The sequence below is a fragment of the Dermochelys coriacea genome, chromosome 8, assembly GCF_009764565.3.
Source record: "Dermochelys coriacea isolate rDerCor1 chromosome 8, rDerCor1.pri.v4, whole genome shotgun sequence".
Lineage (NCBI taxonomy): Eukaryota > Metazoa > Chordata > Testudines > Dermochelyidae > Dermochelys > Dermochelys coriacea.
Window position 1 is genome coordinate 106,717,012 of NC_050075.1, and position 18,645 is coordinate 106,735,656.

At 42.8% G+C, this 18,645-nt stretch overlaps 1 protein-coding gene across 6 annotated transcripts in view; it reads right to left on the reverse strand.

Annotated features, from left to right (window-relative positions):
- The window catches only part of RNF220 (ring finger protein 220), a 337,705-nt gene extending 320,498 nt beyond the window's left edge, over nucleotides 1-17,207 (reverse strand). For 2 of the 6 annotated variants that reach the window (XM_038412890.2, XM_038412886.2), the window contains exons 1-2: nucleotides 16,988-17,169; nucleotides 9,834-10,573 (exon numbers count right to left, since the gene is read on the reverse strand). In XM_038412890.2, the coding sequence (XP_038268818.1) occupies nucleotides 9,834-10,458 (625 nt within the window). In that variant the 5' untranslated portion in view covers nucleotides 10,459-10,573; nucleotides 16,988-17,169. Of the gene's footprint in view, nucleotides 1-9,833; nucleotides 10,574-16,965 lie in introns of all 6 variants that reach the window. The other 4 variants (XM_038412892.2, XM_038412891.2, XM_043520123.1 and 1 more) reach the window with 4 other exon arrangements.
- Between the last annotated feature and the right edge of the window lie 1,438 nt (nucleotides 17,208-18,645).

Below are 18,645 nucleotides of genomic sequence, written 5' to 3' on the forward strand. Positions count from 1 at the left end.
AAAGCCTCTGTGTTTTCCAGTGGATTTTATTATGCTGTGGACTGGAGGCTTGTTCTTTGGAAGGCTTTTATAATACTCAGCTAGTGGAATATTTGTGTTGTATATTGTTTGCATAACAGTCCCACCCACCCAGTGAGACAGTCCCTGCCCCAAACACCTTGCAATGTAAATAGAACAGAGGCACAGAGAGGAGACGTGACTTGCCAAAGGTGTCACACCCAGCATTACAACCCCACTCTCTTGACTCAGTGTCCCACCCTCTGAGCCACACAGCCACCAATCTAGGACTTTGATAGAGCCCTCTAAAAACACTTTTAAAATGTAAAGGTAAGGAAAAAGGAATAGTCTAATTCCCAGACTCTCCTTATGCCCATGTTACAGTCCAAACAGGCTCTTTGCTGAAGGACTATCTTGTGGCGCCGTATAGCAGAGAATTTTGCAGGTCAGACAATTTCACACACGAAACAGCATTTGAGTTGTGGGTTTTAGAGATGGGTGAAATAAAAAAAAGTAGCAAAATGGAGAGTCATTTTTAAGGAGGATTGGTTTAAGGGAGAGAGAGACACTGTGGAGTTAAATTTTATTGATTAGAATCAAAATGATTCACACTGAAAAGTCCAGCAGAGTGAAATGTAACTGCTCATTTCAAGTTTCCTGATTGACTTCTCGTTCTATTTACAAGACCTGGTGCAGCTGGGGGTCGATGCTACAATGTGCCTTTGTCCCATAAATGCATTGTTTTCCTACTAATTGATGTCCAATCACTTTTTGCTTAATTGTTCAAGAGAGAACTCTGAAGGGCACACTCATTCTGTGGCAGCCCTGCCACCCCTGTGAAACCGCAGATTAAGGTAGTGCATGTAGCTAAAGCGTATTGCTGGCCTGACCACTTTCCTTTCCAGCAGTGTAAATCAGCAACAACTTAGGAAGCCAGCAGGGTTACACCAGCATGTCTTTGCAAATCTAGAACTTTGGTTTTGGTCTTCTGACAAGAACAAATTCATAAGGATCTATGATACCACAAGCAGACAAACAGACAAACTGATAATGTCTTTTGCATCTGTACAAAATCCTTGTATAAGTTTTTATATTTTCCCTCCAAAAGAAAGTTTTTAGGGTCTTTATTTTCTCTCATGAAAATGAATATATACCATAAAGCGAACACTCACATGCAACCCACAAGAATAAAGTATATTTGTGCAGTGGAGGGAGGCTGGTAAGAAAGCAGATTTCCGTTTCAAGTTTCCAGAAACAGAGGACAGAGGGTGTTTAAACAAAAGTGATTTTAGTAGTGTCCTAAAATGATGAAAAATACCATGATGCTGTCCCCAAACTTGAACTCTAAGAATCGCTTCACCCTAATGAAAGAGACAAGAAAGATGGATAGCAAGAGACTCTCTCCTTTTTCTCGGAGCTACCAGCACTTAGAACATTAAATCTTTCTTTGTCCCACTCTTTCCCAACCCCACTTTTCCCCTTTCCTGTAACTCAGTGCATTGCCACAGTACAAAATGACTGCAACCAGTTGAAGGATCTGAGAGCGTTACCCTGATCTTTGGAGAATGACTGGTTTACAAAACCACAATCAATGTTTTAAAGAGGAAAAACAAAAAACCACCACCACACACACAAGATGACAGATGCAGATAGGACTTCAAAGGACGAGACCCTGCAAAGCCTTACACATTTAGTCCTCCCTGACCTGGAAAATCCTACAGAAGCCAATGAGCCAGATTCTCCTCTCAAACCAGTTTTGCACTGATGTAAATCAAATTGACCTTAATGGCATCATTCCTGATTTACACCAGTGTAAGTAAAAGGAGACCACCACCGGGTAGGTCAATTCCTGTGGGTACGGTACTGCAGGATTGAGCCCTAAATAAGGACTGCAAGATTTGACCCATACGGCAGTAAAATACTTTACCACTCGGAAGCGGGTGTGGGGTAATCCAACTCATATCAGTAAATTATTCCTGTTAGTTAACTGGAAGGTCTACAGATCACACGTTTATATGCACAAACATGATATACCATGCTTACCACATGTCAATAGAGCTACATGTACATACAGGTTTCAGAGTAGCAGCCGTGTTAGTCTGTACTCGCAAAAAGAAAAGGAGTACGAAAGCTTATGCTCAAATAAATTTTTTAGTCTCTAAGCTGCCACAAGTACTCCTTTTCTTTTTGCGATGTACATACAGTGACAGATACACACAGAGAGGGGAGACAGACCAGCCATGTAAACCCAGAAAAAAAGATATATGCCCTTTTCTGGGGGCATTGCATAAGGATATACTCTCCCATTACAGGATTTGATGTCCCAATTAGAAATATATTTTTAAAAATAATTTCACTTTCTCTGCACAGCAGCTAAATGTCCTCAAAAGTCCCCAAATCTGCTGTTCTCTCTTGAAGAGGAGAGAGTGGAAAATTCATAGGCTATCAAACAAACAGACATGGAGGAAGAGCGTTAGTGACACGAATTGCTGGATAAAAATTGTTACAGTTCGCTTTCAGTGTCTGCTTTTTGTTCATGCACAAGTATTAAAAGAAAACTTTGCCCTCAGTGTATATTTACATCAGAAATCCTCAATAAAAATAGACTAATAGTATACAGATGGGTATAATGCATTCTCTATGCAGATACTCATATGCAGTGCTCTTTATGCAGATTAGGGTTAGGCAGATTTTAGATGGCAGTTATTTACCTTAATCAAGTATTAAACAAGCATACACAGAATACATTTTATTCCTGCAGATATTAACCAAATAAGGATGGGAGGTGAATCATAAAATCTAGTATAAAACATAATTCTACCATTTTTCAGCTTCCCTGAGAGGCGCATGAAGGAGGAAAAAAATTAATTTTGCTGATGTGATGTGTCCAAAAGAAATCAATCAACCAAGGGGCACCGATCAGCTCAAAGACAGCCTCAAAAAATTTCTCTCAGGAAGAGTTCCAGAAACTCCCAGATGTTAAATATACTCCATCCCTTGTAGGCTTTCAACCTTAGGGAGCAGGATTGGACCCTTGGACGTCTGTTAGTTTGAACGTCTGCGAATCTCCTTTTCCCTCCTGACAGTTAATGTCCAAGAAATGCCCAGGAAAGTTTCTGAGACCAGCAAAGCTGAGAGAGAAAAAATAATGAAGGCAAAAATACTTATTCTTTCTTTTTTTGGTCTTTCACACTTACACGCACACACAGAGCAGAACCCTACTAATTCCTTACACCATCCATGCAGAACAAGTAGGAAATTCCACTGCTAATTCCTAAATTCTGCAAGTTAGCAAATAAAATAACAGAACAATGTTTTAACTATCTGGGATACTGGCTCATTAAGTGCGCTTTGGCCATTGCTTTAATAACTGAAGTTTAGCTGTAATGGATAATATTAGTACATAATATTCTAACCGTACTATATTAATAATAATAACACATAGTGCCTTTTATCAGAGGATCTCAAAGCACTGTACAAGCTGCTGAGAGGTAGGTAGGTATTATCCCCATTTTATAGATGGGGAAACTGAGGTTCAGAGACTTGCCCAAGATCACTGCAAGACTGTGGACTTCTGACACCCAATTCAATGCCTTAACCACAAGGTCAGCCTCCCCTTTCCTTTGTATAATTTTGTGAAAGCAGTTAAATCTGATTAATGAGACTTCAGTCCAACTCAGCCTCTGATATAATCTTTGTTGAGAAGCAGGATTTGGCCATCAGGATTTTGTTTGTTTTTTTGTTGTTGTTTTTTAGAAACATTTGGTTTGCCAATTAACCAGTGAGATTCAGAGTTTGTCCTGTAACTGTATAATAAATACATATGCATATACACACACAGAGCAAAAGAGGATGATCAATATTTACTGTATGTGTGCCCATTTCTGCAGTTGTAGACAGATAAATATGTCATTTACATTTTGCTCAGAGCTCACAGAACTGCTGTTATAAGCCTTTTGGAGTGCCACATAAGCCAGCTATCAGACGTCCGAAAGGAAGACGAGGGCACAAGAAATTGCTGGCTTTTCTGAGCTCACAGGAAATATGGCGTGGTGGCAGAGGTGGTGAGGGGAAACATTTTGGAGGAGAAAACAGCCCCAGCCCTCCCACCCAAATGATCAATTAAAATCCATCCTTCTGCCCAGAGCCAGGCGAAGACGGCAAATGATGGCTGCCAGTAAAACGGTCACTTGGATCGGTTCTGCATGACAATTGATGGCAAGGGAAGGGGGGGAGGGTTTGGAAGAGGCAGCAGTGTCCGTTTTCTCACCATGGTGATTAGACATTCCAAGTGCGCAAGATAGCCCCGAATAACAGAAAGAGGAATATAAACTGGAGACCGACGGATCCAAGCCAGGCCAGATGGCCCTGCAGCCGGCAGGGGCTGCTCCCATCCAGCCCTTCCCCACTTTAGCTGTTCAAACATTTCTTTATCCCAACAAGACAATTAAACCAAACAGCATGAAAAGGAGTCTCGGCAACAGTTTGCCGAGGGCACAGAAAGGTTGTTGCCAAAAAAACAAAAAGAAGAAGATTGCTGTATACTCCCGCAGCTAACGCAGGGCCAGGTTCTGATCTCCATCATACCCAGTGGAAAATCCGGAGTAACTCCACTGAATTCACTGCATTTTCACTGGTGTAACAGAGATAGAAATGTGGCCTTCTCTATATCTACCTATACCCCCCCCCACAGGAAATGTAATTGTTCCACTTGTTTTATTGTATTATTTCATGAGCTGTATTAAGCACTCGATCTCACCTGGTCATGGATGATTATTAACAACATAGCCTCACTTTGTTTTAGGCCCCTATTCTAACCTATCTGGAAAGTGGTGATTAGAGTAGGAACAGCTCTGCTCATTCAGCAGTGAATATTCCCCCTCATATCCATTGCTGTGCCATAGAATAATTCAAAGAGGAGACACCCCCTCCACCCACACACTCCTACACAAAACTTACCAATTAGCGTAGGTCCTACTAGGTAAACACAAACACAGACAGGCATATGCCCTAAGAGGGTAGATCATATTGTGCACTCCTGGGTTTATGCTTGAGACCTGTTCTAAAGGCCATCTTTGTTCCATTTAGAACAATTATTCAGAAATGAAAACTCTGATAACAGAAGTAATGCTTAGCACCTGAACAGAGATTTACATTTTCACAGCACTTTATAAATATTAAATCATTAGTTTTAAAAGCTAGAACTAACTACACTTTAGAGATTTCAAAAAAATAACTCTAAATTGGAATGAGAAACTCCCTTCCATACTAAGGCATAGCTATAATCGCAGGGAGGAGAAACGGGACCTTGATCAAATTGACAGGGTCCCAATAATCAAAGTTATTTTTTATTTATTTTAATGTAACAGTAAAAATAATATGAATAAATACCATCACTACTTTGGATGAAAGTTGCCGGAGAGGAGCAAAGATCTCAAAGTACTGGCAAATTAACTAATTACTTCTTAGAACAACTTCAGCAGTTAGGTGTTATCATGTTACAGATGTCAAAACTGAGGCCAAAAAAAAAATCAGTGGCAGAGCGGGAAGAAAAGATCCCTGGTCTCCTGACTCATGTGCTCGAACACTAGACCAGGCTTCTCCACAGCATATTGATGAAAACACATTATAAAGAATAAGTGGACGATCTCCAAAAAAAGATCGCTGTTGAGGTCTTGAAATGTGGACTCTGGAGGGTTTGGAAGCATCTCAAGGTGCGGTGGAGACCGTCGTTTCTGGGGAGGCTAAATGAGAAGCTCTGCACTGCAACAGGCAAAGAGATCTCTGCCAAGCCAGCCAGGCTCCAGCACGGATGCTGCCGGCTGGCTCGCTCTGCTGGAGGGGCGTGATGCCGTGGTGATGGCGAGGAGCAATCATGACGTTTTTTTATTAGAAAGCCCAGAATAAAACTGGGGATCATTTCCACAGAGGGGTTATAGATGTCTATCACACAGGGGAACGTCACATTTACTTCCACTGCTGCTGGAAACCTACGTTAATGAAGATACATTATGTGTTTGTCAGTGTCTGTAACTCACACTGTACAAGAAGCGCCTAAACTGTTCTATAAATATAATTATCTTCCCAGTGAGCATCTAAACAGAACGGCCCTGTCCAAAGCATGTGTCTAAACAAACAGTTACATCTCCTCCCTGGATTGAGTATATCTTTTATACGTGCTTCCTATGGCACGCACAGCCTCTCTCGACATCCCGAGAGCAGCATCTTACAGTCACAGGCAACTTGCCCAAACACAAAAAAACTCTAACAAATTTACAAAATGACCATTAACACGAACACGCTCCATCCATGCCTCGATAATTCATTAGCAGTCTGACTTGGGGCTCCAACATACACACAGAATTTGAAAGCAACATCCTGACTTAAAAATAAAACGGTGGTTCTCTCTGAGAAATATGTGATCTCTCCTAGCCCACATACATACATCAAGGGGCCAGATCCTGATCATAGTGATGTAATTAGAATGAGAATGTAGTCGCAAGGGTACGCGTGTATATACACACACACACACAGAGTATCTCTATCTGCATATGGATATAGCTCTGCATAGAGTGGGTTCCGTCGGTGCTACTATACATTTACGGCTTGACATACTGTTATATATTTTTTGGGTTCCTTTTTTGAAAAAGAAAAAAAATTCTCAGAAAATCATCTCTAAAGTTAGAACAGTATAAAAATATTTAAAAACCCATTTGAAAATATTTGTTTGTGATGGTACAAGGGACGTGTGTAATGCAGTGAAGTCATTCACCCATCGCATGGTCTAATCCCTTTCAGGATTTTGAAAAATACAAATAAACAATTGAATCCCGCAATTCTGAAGAGCCTCTATTGAATACATAAAGATTTTGCTGATCTGATGGAGTTTAATTACGCCCGTCTGTACACTTTTGCCTAGAAGCTTGTCCACAGAACCATTTCCCTGCAATGGACCCTACACTATGATCCTTCTTTACCAAAGGGTTATGTACATTGTTCACACAAGGTACCCAAGAAACTTCCTGAGGGTCAATAATGAGAAATTTTAAAAACCCTTAAATATATTTTTACATACAAGCATAAAGAAACCTGCAAGTATGTATGCATGTCTCAGAACATGACAGGTTCCATGATGCAACCAGTCAGCCATGTCAGCCCTCAAATTTTTCCTTTCTAAAAACTCCCATATAAAGATAATTAAGACACATTTTTAAAATCCCATCCCCACAGTAAATAAACCCACTGTGTTAACATATTTAAGATTCTGACATACATAGAAAACATGCTCTTTGGTGCAACAGCTAAATATGATGGGAAGGAGGGAAGGTCAAATTTACTTTAAATTGTCCTGGTACTTATTTTATAACTTTAAGATTAATGAAACATGAATGGATGTTGTGCTAATATGCATCTAAAGTGTATGCAGGCAGTGTTATAGATGGTTATGCTAGCAATTGTGTCTAAAACCTGGGATGATATTAAAACAAACTTTAAAAGCCAGAGAGTTAAATTAATCCAGGCATTAGAAACAAAAATAATAACAGTTTGTCTCTAATATTTTAGTCAGCACTCTGTCCCGCTGGTTGCAATGCCTGCATTCATTTTGCTCTAGTGCAAAGGCTAATCACTTTAACCAATTTCTATTTATCTTCTAAGGAAAGGGGGGGGGGACTTTTCACATGTTCACAAGTTTCTGAAGCACCTTGCAAAATTGTTATTCTGCCTCTCTCATTATAATCTCCCTGTCTAATCATTCCCAGTGGGCGTGGGGAAGCCAATGCATTGGCGTACATTCCATTAGCAGTCTTACTCCTCTGTGAAGTACTTATTTATTTTTCAGAAGTGCAGCACCCACATAGAGCACACAGTCTTGGTGAAGACAAGATTTATCCCTTCCATATCGGAGCATGTGCCTGTGTCTGCTGTTCTGTCCACTGCTGTGCTACATGTGGTCTAATTCATTTAACAGATTTACTCCTTTAAATCAGCTATCTGACAGGATTTTGCTAGCAAGATACACAGCAACTGATGCTCTTTAAATTCATTTTGCTAGCAGACCTGCTCTTCCGTTGTTATCTCCCAAAGTATTCATTTGAGCAAGCTTCATTTCCACATCCAGGTTATATTGATAAGGGGGAGAGATCCATAAACATCAACACAGGATATCTTTAGACATTGTGATCCCACCTTCCTTCCCCCGCCCAAAATGAAAGCTCTACCCCCACCTACATGCTTCCACCTACAACAGCTGTGCCTACATATTAACAACACTGATGAGAAGACACGGAACAAGGAAAGCAGTTCTACTGCACAGAAAGTAATATAGGAGGGAGGTGGGGGGAGAGACCACATTTGTGCTGTGAGAAGCACAAGGCTTCTGTCTTTAGTGGGAATCTTCTCACACTTGCAAACGCTGACATAAAGACACACTGGCAGCATATTTCAAAACCAAAGAGCAATGGATTTACAAGGCAGGTTGATTTAATGATGACTTTTATTGAAAAAGTACGCTGGTTTTAGGCAGATACCTTTTAGTGCTGGTAAGTTAACACAGCGCCTAATTCAAGGAGACAGCCTGAGGAAGCAGTGCCGACAGGGGAGAGAGAGCTGCAACATCTCTATTACTCTCCTCGGCATCATAAAGGGGAGAAGAAAAATAGTATCTGAAGGGGAGCGGGGGAGCCGCGCTGCAGTTTTCTTTGCAAAATAATAACAATTTTTTAAAAAGAAAATCCACAAGAATGTACAAAGGGGCCCACGTGAAAACAAAACCACTTTGGCACCTGAACTAAGCGTTTGTGTTTAAAGGAGATCATTCCAGCTAAATGTTGCCACATCTTATTGCTCTGAAGTAGGGGATTGCAGGCCCTTTTCTCCCGAGACAGCTCCCCAGAATGGTGTTCCCACACTGAATGGTTCAGCTTTTCATGAAAGGAGGAGACTGGGGTCTGCCTTCCTCCAGCAGAGATACTGCGAGGGAAAAGGTGACTGAAGAACAAGGAGTTATTACAGTAGCGTACGTTAGACAGGTTTGCTTCAGTTCAATTGCTGATCTGTGAAGGGACAGATAGCCTTTCAGTGGTCATGCGAAGTGGGGCTCCAGAGAAAGTACACAGCCTATTTTGGTGGTCACTTATTGAGCCATAAGAGCGTAATCAGCTTTATGTCTCTAGAAAAGAGCTTGAGTGCCCAAAATACTATTACGTGAAATAACACATAAGGGAACTGTATCCTGTTCTGAGGAGCAAAGCTTGAAGGCTGATATCCTAGATATAAGAACTGAGCGTGTGAGGAACCGGTCAGAGGAAAAATATTAAAGGGAGCAGTGGGTGCAGTTTTAACTGATAAGCTCCCTGAAAAAAGTTCTAGTTGTATACTACAAATGCACCCTTCTGTGTGTACACACACACACACACACACACACACACACACACACAGAGGATATCTCCCTGCTTTCACACACACACACACACACACACACACACACAGAGTATATCTCCCTGCTTTCACACACACACACAGAATAAATATATCTCCCTGCTTTGAGGCACAGACATCTTTCCATGCTTAGCTGCCCCAGTTTCAAGCAGAGAGAACGGCATCTCTCCCGCAAGTGCATTTGAAAATGGTTTCCTTCCAATACACCTTACCGTGAAATCTGTCAATGTCCATTTAAGAAAAACAAGGCACCATTTTATCATGTAACTCAGCACGAAGGAAAGGACATTGCACCCATTCCTTCAGCAGGAACCGCAGCACGACAGAACGACGCACCTGTTGAGCATCTCAACAAGGCATCGCAAAGTAAAGCCGAGAGGGGTAACGGAGGTACTTACATCTGTCATTTCGGTCTTCAGGACTGGATGAGGTCTCCCGGTCAGACATGAGGCCAGAGACGGCAAAGATCTTTTTCCCTGTGTCATCGACTTTGAGTGAGCCAGGGGAGCCGGAAGGGAGCTGGGTTCCAAACTCATACTCCTTGCCATCAGCATCCGAGAAGCGCAGGTGGGGCGAGTCAGTGTCATGGCAGTTTTTCAGGCGTTTGGCCGGCGTAAAGGCCGACTGGTAGCTCTCCCTGTCTTCAGTGGAGGCAAAGGGGCGGAAAGCCCCAACGCCGCTGTGGTTCAACATACTTATTGGCGTGCAGTCCAAGTTGGGGGGTGCAAACTGAGGGTGGAGGTGTAGCAAGGATGGGGGGAAGTCACGGTTCGCGAATGCTCCTGGCACCCCACCTTGCCGGTGATACATGGAGGCAAAAGTATACGAGCCATTAGTAAAGGGGATGTGCACGTCCTTATCCACTGATACCGGGACTCCAAAGGGTCTTGGCTGCTGACAGGGGATGGAAGCGTCCCGGCTGGCTTCAGCAGTGGAGGCGAGGACCATCAGAGCCGGAGATGCCAGCGGGTTGGGAAGATAGGATGAGTTTTCCATCTTGAAGGCTGCCCGGTGTAAGTCCATCGGAGTCTCTTTCCTCAGCAGGGTCACAAGGTGAACAATCTTCCCTGGAAGGAAAGTCAAGCGAGGCCTGGTTTTGGAGTAGGGAGATCACTGAGGCATCATCGCCGTCCTGAAGCTGCAGAGAAACAGAAGGGAAGAGAGAACACAAGTGGTGAGGCTTTTGCACTTGCTTCTTCTGTACATTACATGTAGTGGGAAGGCCACATGCATTAGAACCAATGGCCCAGCCATGCACCAATGTTCTCATTCACGAAAATCAATAGACAGCTTCACACACGGGTGGAACCAACTTTGGCCCACTTCACATGACAGAGGGAAAAATCCTACCAAAGACATTAGTATAAAGGATCTATTTGTAATATAAATATCCCCACAGGTCAATAATCTAGGCGAGGTCTAAAATTAAGAGACATTCCCCACAACTGATCATCACAATTTAAAATATGTAAAACATATCATATCTATTGTACATAATTACATGAACAGAAATAAACATTTATACAGTTGTTTATTCTGCCTATGATGCATAAGGAATGTGTGTAATGTGTCTGTCTCACACATTATGTATGTGTAGGTACATACACATATGCAGGTATACATTTTACATAATCATATCACACACACACACACACACACACAGAGCATGCACACACTTTCTTTTTTTTTTAAAGGAGCGGAGACTTCATCAATAAAATGCCTGGCGTCTCTGACAATATTTAAAATCATAATGGGTGCCTCTGCCATGTGATCTCTGCAAATGTCTGCCTTTCGGGTCGGGGACAGCGGAGTACGCATCAGTAATTTTAGTTCCTAATGCACTAGCTCTTAAGTAGATTTGTAAACTGCTCTGTATGTGCCATTAACATTTAGAGGAAAATGTTAACAAAATTTCTGGCTTGCATTTTGCTGAGCCTCCTAGCTTGGCCAGATCCATTCGTGCAGCCACAAACCCCCTCGGAGCGAGAGGCAGAAAAATCCTTCCTTCTGTATCTCTCTGAGTGTTCTGTTGTAATGGTTTGGTTTAGTATTTTCTTTCCCGATCAATCTAGTGCCTTTTCTTTTAAGGTTCCGCTGCCTACCATTCAGGCCCCAAGACCCTTCTTAAAATACAAGAACTGTAACTTTGAAACAACACACTAGCCTTCCAGAGCTCAAAGGGCTAAGAAAATCATATAATAATAAAAAGCTGTTACAAATTGTCTCTCTTAAATCCAGAGGGTCAAACATCTCAAATAAAACTTACTGAAAGAGTCTCTTCCTAATGGAGTGCCTTTTGTATTCCATGAATGAAGGCGCCTAGGTTAACAAACTGTATGAAATCCAGTCTATGGCTTTAATGTAGTCCAATTATAATATTTCCTTTCTCCCATCCTGTACCCAAACGCTTCAGTGACTGTTATTAATTGTAAAGATGAGTGGACATCATCTCTCGGCTTCCTCATTTGGCACTCTTCCTTATAGACATCATTGCTAAATTACCAGATTATGTATCTCACATTAACAGGTTTGCTCTCTTCCAAATTTTAAATAACTTTCCTGTCAAGTTCTAGCCATGGAGAGGGAGAGAGAGATGCCAAGGGCAGCATGTAAAAGCACAGACAGCCTGGACACACTTGTTTTGCTGCTTTCAGGAAAGCTGATCAACACACACACACACAAAACACAGGCACAAAACTGCATCCACAAGTGAATTTTGGGTTATTGGGGTTTTTTTCAGGCTGCTATAAAAAAAATTAATGCGCACATACAAATAAACAAGCACTCACACAGAAATGAACTATCATTAATATGTAAGTGGGGCTAAGAGATCATTGGAAAATATGGTTTCCAAAAAAAAAAAGGCAGCACCATTGCTGCCTCTTTGCCTCTTTTTCTATTTTTACTTGTTCCATCAGCTCACGACATTAAATGTATTTAATAAATTAGTATTCTGGTCGCAACACTTGACACTCCTGTAGGATATTGTGAATCACTCCGGCCGCCTTATTCGTTTGCAAACTTCATTATGCTGGGAATAAATCAACACATTACAATATCTCACCCAGCCAAATTTAATTTTTTTTTAAACTCCCACTTCCTTTTTCGCTCTCTCTCTGTCTCTCTCTCTCCCCCCCATGAGCAACATGTACAGATAAGACTGCAGCGGACCAGTCATTATGAAAATCTATAGTTAATACACTCCCGATGTCAAAATGTCATGGGTTTAAATACAGAACCCAAAATAAGAAAACTAACTGACCTTCTTAATTAAAAAAATATGGATTGCAGGATAATCAGCTTGATGGACCATTTGGGGGACTGTAAGGTAGTGGGCACAAGGCAAAGTAAGTAACTGTTACTTTTCTGCCTCTATGCTGATTTTTTTTAATTTAGCACCCCCTGCAAATCCAGATTAAAATAACTCCAGCTATTGATCTGAGCAGTGGAATTGACATTAATTTTAGTTCACTTCTCACTTTGCAAAGGGATCAATAGGAAGTAATAACAGCTGACATCCCCACTGAAAGGAGGAAAAAAGACGGGCTGGAGACAGAAATCGAAAAGCAACCAAATAAATCAGCAGCTACTTTTCCACGGCATCAGACAAACTCCAAACAGATTGCAAAAAGTCTTTGTTGAATTAACTAAACAAGGAATGGAGGGAGTAGAGATCAATCTATGAAGCTACATAAACTGTCTACCAGGCATCGAAGTAAGATGGACAGACCAAAAAATACTGTGATTTTTAATTTTTTTAAATGACTGTTCTGATATACAGAGAATTTTTTAAAGACATCTTATTTAAGGTGTACACAAATTGCCAGCATACTAATTGCAAGGTTAAATATGCCAAAACCAAGACAAATTGAATCAACAGCCTTAAGTTTGATCCATTAAAAAATATCTCACCAAGGAACAACTTCTTATCAGTAATCTCTAGCTCAAGTTTGATTCCTCTGTTTATAAAAGATTGTAACACTGGTTTGAATTAGGTAAAGAGAAAGACAGACAAAAATCAGTCAATCTATGACAGGTTGGATTTAGCAGGCATCACAAATATTGTGTGAGTGGAGAAAATAGAGCTGACCACTGTTATGAGCATAAAAACCTCTTTCCTAATCAGCCTGGAAGGAAAGAATAAAAAACGTGCATATCTTAAAGCATTAAGAGTTTCAATCAACAAACCACTTCTCTGCTATCAATTAAAATAAATAAAACACACTACTTTGTTTATTACAACAGGTTGCATTTTTGTGGTCTCTCAACCATTTCCAAACACCAGAAATTAAAATAAAGGGACAAAATAACATTTTTCTCCTTCCAGGAACAAATGTCTTAAAATAATTAATTGGCACACTATTTAAGAAGCTTCGAAGCATTAGCAAAAACAGAGAGGAAATTAGGACAGATTTTTTTTTAAAAATCATACCACACATTTACATTAAAGTTCTCCCCCCCCATAAATGTCAAGTAGGAATTTATAAATATGTCCTGTGTAGAAAAGCCAAAGATTATAAAACAAAATAATGCCAGCTGTTTGGGGATTTAAGTGCTCAAATGGATTATATATTTGAACTAAACTGGATTTCCTCATAAAAAATAAAACAAATGCAAGCTAGAAAGCCAACACAGAAGAGATCTCATCAGTGGATTAAGATGCAAAGGAAAAACAGTTCATTTTTTAATATGTGCACAATATGCCAATTGCAGGCACCCACCCGCAGGAGCAGCTGCTGTGAAAAGCGGGTTAGAAAAAAAATCTAAGGGCCACGCCACCCCGGGGAGCCGAGGCAGATTCGGCTGGAAGTGGAAACGCATCGGTGCAATTTTAAGGCATTGGGGACCAGAAACCACCCCCTCGGCTTCGATCGGCTGCCTTCTTGGGAAACAATGTCGCCCCGTTTCTCCTCGCTAGGGAAGAGCCTGTCCCGGATTTGGTTTTGCTACAAACTTCTTGCAAAAATCTGGCCCCGCTACCAACACGATCAGCAGGCGGCGAACGGGCGAAACCAGCAGCTGGGGGAAGAAGAAAGGTCTCCCCCGCCACCCCCCGCAATTTTTCAAAATGAAATTGAAAAGCCAAGGGGGAATTCGCAAGGGCGCTGGGGCTGGCCGGGGGCAAAGTGTGGGGCAGCCTCCCATCTGGGGCATGAGCACAAGAGAAATTAACCGGGGGGTTTTACATGAGCCGCCCTGCGATTGTTAGGGAACAGTCCTCCCATCGCTCCCAAACTACAGCCAGACAAACCCCCCGGACGACAACGTGGGGGTGGGTTTTAGGGTGGGTTTGGGGTTGTTTGTGTGCTCTTTGCCTCCACGTCCGCTCATTGCAAAGTGTATACAGATGTATGCAGTCGGCGGGGACTTCCCTGATCGCACTGAATGGGACTAATTGCTGTAGAGTTCACATTTTCATCCCCCGCAAACTCCCACCCCCCTCCCCCCAAAAACCCTCCAAGGGGGTGTGTCAAGGTTTAGATTAGAAACAACACGAAACAAAAAGCCACTGGACTTTCTCCAGCTGCAAATTAAACAGGTGTTTGCCTTCCCCCGTCTGGGGCGAGGGTTTTCAGGGAGAATCCTGCTCATTTCGTTTGGTCAGAAACAAAACATTGCCCCAGAGCAGAACAAGGACATTAATGTGGGGAAATTCGCTGTATTCTCCCCTTTCTCTGCCTCGATCTGCCTTTGCTATATTCTCATTAAATGCAACAAATCATATCGTGCAGAAAATAATGTTATAAAGTCGGGAAAAGAGAGGTCAGGGAAGAGCAGAGAAACGGAGACAGGCTTTTCTTGTCTTCTTCGGAATTATTTGCTCTTTTCATGTTGGGGGGGCCTTTCCATCCCAATTTCTACAGTTCATTAAATGCACTTTTTTCACTTAAAAAAAGGTCAGAAACAAAGATCATCAAATGTGAGGATGACTAGAGTTGTTTGAATTTATTGCAACAATCACTTACCATACACATTTCCTGTGTGGAAGGAGAAGCATTCAATACAACTCTTTAAGCAGACAGTTCCTAATGATTTCATTGTGGCAAAACAGATGGTTTTTATGTATTTAGAGCTGAAGGTGAAGAATTATTTTCCACGCTTCCAACCTATTTACGGACTTCCCTGCTTTAATTTTTTTTTTTGCGGGGGGGGGGAGAGGAAGTTTTCTAAAAAGGATTCAGATCTTGTAATCTTTTGATAGCACTCGCGGGTGATGCAGGAAGTTTTCTCTAGGACATCAGTGAAAACACGCTCAATTCATTTCACCTCCTCCGGCCAAATGATTTTCGACCGTGCATTTCACATGTGGAGCGATCTGAGCCTGTTGTGCTGACTGTTTACACGGACTCGGGTCCTTTATTTTGTTTTCAAGAATAAAGCGAGAACAAGTATTTGGGGTCCCGCCGAGATTCGTGAATTTGATTCCCAGCTGAGAGCGGTTTGGGGGCGAGTCTTTCGGGGGAGGAGTGGCGGGGGCGGGGGGGGGGGATTGTACAAACTTCCCCCGTGCCCCAAAATCACCACAAATGGTAATTTGCAAAGTACGTTTAAAAACCCCAATTCAATCCTCCATGGCGGGGTGTGTATTTTCCGCTCCGGATTGAAATCGAAGTTCACACGGGCGCTGCGCGGTTGCCCAAAGGGAAACGCTTTGGATTCAAGCTACTCCGAGTGCCGAGCGCGCTGCCGAGCCGGCCGGGGCTGGGAACGCTGTTGTTATAACCGCACAGAAATAAGTCTGGTTTTTAAAAAAAAGATAAAACGATGTGGATTGGGGGGAGGCGCGTGGAGAGAAGATTTGTTTGTTTCCTTTCACAAAGTTTTTGGTTTGGTTTGGTTCTGCAGCCCCTGGGAAATGAAACGGGGGCTGCCCAGCGCAAAGGCAGCCCGAGAGCCCGCGGACGGCGAGGGAAAGCCAGGAAATAACTCCCCTGGTTGCAAAAAAATAAATAAAATACGGTTTAAAATAACCGGCTTTGAATTAAACCTGATCCGCACCATTTTCGGTTGCATTTGGAAACCTTCTGCCCCGGCACCTGATTCCCCCTTGTGCCCACTGGTCCTCATCCCCCCCCCCATCACCAGCACCCCCGCAAAATAATCGGGGGGATGGTCCCAGAGACGCGGCAACTCTCGGGTTGCAGCAGGATGAGGCGGGCGGCGGGGCTGGATCCTCTCTTTTGATCGGACTTTAACCCATTATCATTATGATCCCCCCCAGCCTCCCCCCCGCCACTCGACCCCCCCCCCTCCAATCCCGGACCCCACTAACCAGCTGCCTGTGGTGGGGGGATTCAGGAGCTCGCGGCAGTTCCTGCATGGGAAAATAAAACTTGCCACGCAAAGTTTGACTCTGCAGAGAGTCCGGATTTGCAGGAAAATCAAAGGGCACCGGCCTCCGGGGCTCGGCTCAGGGTCCCTGCAGCCCAGGGAGAAAGCCGCGGGAGAGCCTCTCCTCCAAAGTTAGCCCCGGCTCCTGCCCAGCACAAGCTGCCCCCGCCCCCCTCACACACAAACGCACACACACACCTTTGTGATCTCCAGTACTCACAGTGGAAATTCCTCTGGAGACGGCTACACTTTTTCAGGCTCGGGAAAGCAGGAGCAGAGTGTGGTCGTATTGGAAGTCCTGGGCGGCTTTGCAGGCGGTCTTGGATTGCAGGGAACAGATCAAGAGACTCAATTGGTGTGAGAGAAGGAGCAACGCTGCCTCTCAGTGCTGGCTCTAATCAGTGAATGAACCTCCACTCTCAGAGGGACTGGAGCAGCACACACACACACACACACACACACACACACACACACACAGAGCCGGGCTGAGCACGGAATACATTAGGGCACTAAGGGAGTATGGGAAATGGAGTCCACAAGTGGGGCACAGAGCTGGCCAGCCCAGGCAGCGGCCCATCTTGCCCACTGACAGTGGCAAAGATTTGGCTTCTGGCTCAGGGTTTGTGGCGGGCAGTCAGATTTTTTTGCATACAATTTTCAATGTTTTATTTTTTCCCTTGGAGTTTATTTAGTTCTTGTGAAAGAGAAGAATTAATAGGACTGGTCTATGTCCCCCAAATTTCCCTCACTCTCTGCAACTGCCCCTTGGTCCTTACATGCAGCATAGCTAATCCTACCCTATCCTGTATGATAAAATTATACCCTATATTTACAGAACACCTTTTACCCTGAAGCTTCCCAGCGCACCATACAAATTATGGGCCAGTCCCACCAGCAACCTGTGCACAGAACAACTTTGCAGCCATTCAAAACTCATAATAACAAAACCCACGCACCACAGGCCATGCTATCATACATTCTTTTCTCATGAATAATAAGAGACGCACACCTTTTTTTTTGTTTGTTTACACACATTTCTATGGCACTCAACGCGGTGCCACCTGACCACGACAGAACATTAACTAATTTAACCTTGCAACACCAGGGGGAGGTAGGGGAGTGTTAAAAACATTATTCAAGTGGGGAAAGGCAGGCAGAGAGACCATAAGTGACTTGCCCAGACTCATAAGAGAAGTCAGTGGCAGAGCCCAAAAGAAAATGCATGTCTTCTGACTCTCAGACTGTTTCGTATGCACACGCACATACACTGGTATTTTAAGTGCAGCAGTGAGGAACATGATTCCTCTATCCACACTAGCACACTTGTCCCTGTACACAAAGGAATTATTTAATTCACCTAAATCAGGAACTGATGTCAGAGACATTCATTCAGTGATGGAGGGAATCATTTTTTAACATTAAAAAATGTCAGTTCTTTCCTTTTTAAAAATAAATATAGTGGCCATTTTTTTGGCTCCCTCTTCTCTGCTTGTGCGTGGACACTGTGAAGTATAATGGGGATACATTTGTTATAAATAGGGGAAGGAGGTCAGCTTCTTACTGTAACAACCTGCATTGTTGTCTCTGTATGTGCGTGTATGCAGCATGTGAGTCTGTGCAGGTGTGTATTCCTGGCATCCTCACTCTTCATGAAGAATAGCAACAGCTTTTATTTAAGGTCTGACTCATTATTAAAGTTATCTAAAACTCCAGTTTTATCTGACTATCCCAGAATTACATACGAGCCCAAAGCCAATGGGAGTTTTGGGTGGTTAAGAAATGCAGGTTCAGACCCTACCTCACACTTTGCAGAACATAAAGGTTTGCTTCTCTTGTGGATTGAAATCTACCCACCCTTTTTACATCACCTCAGACAGA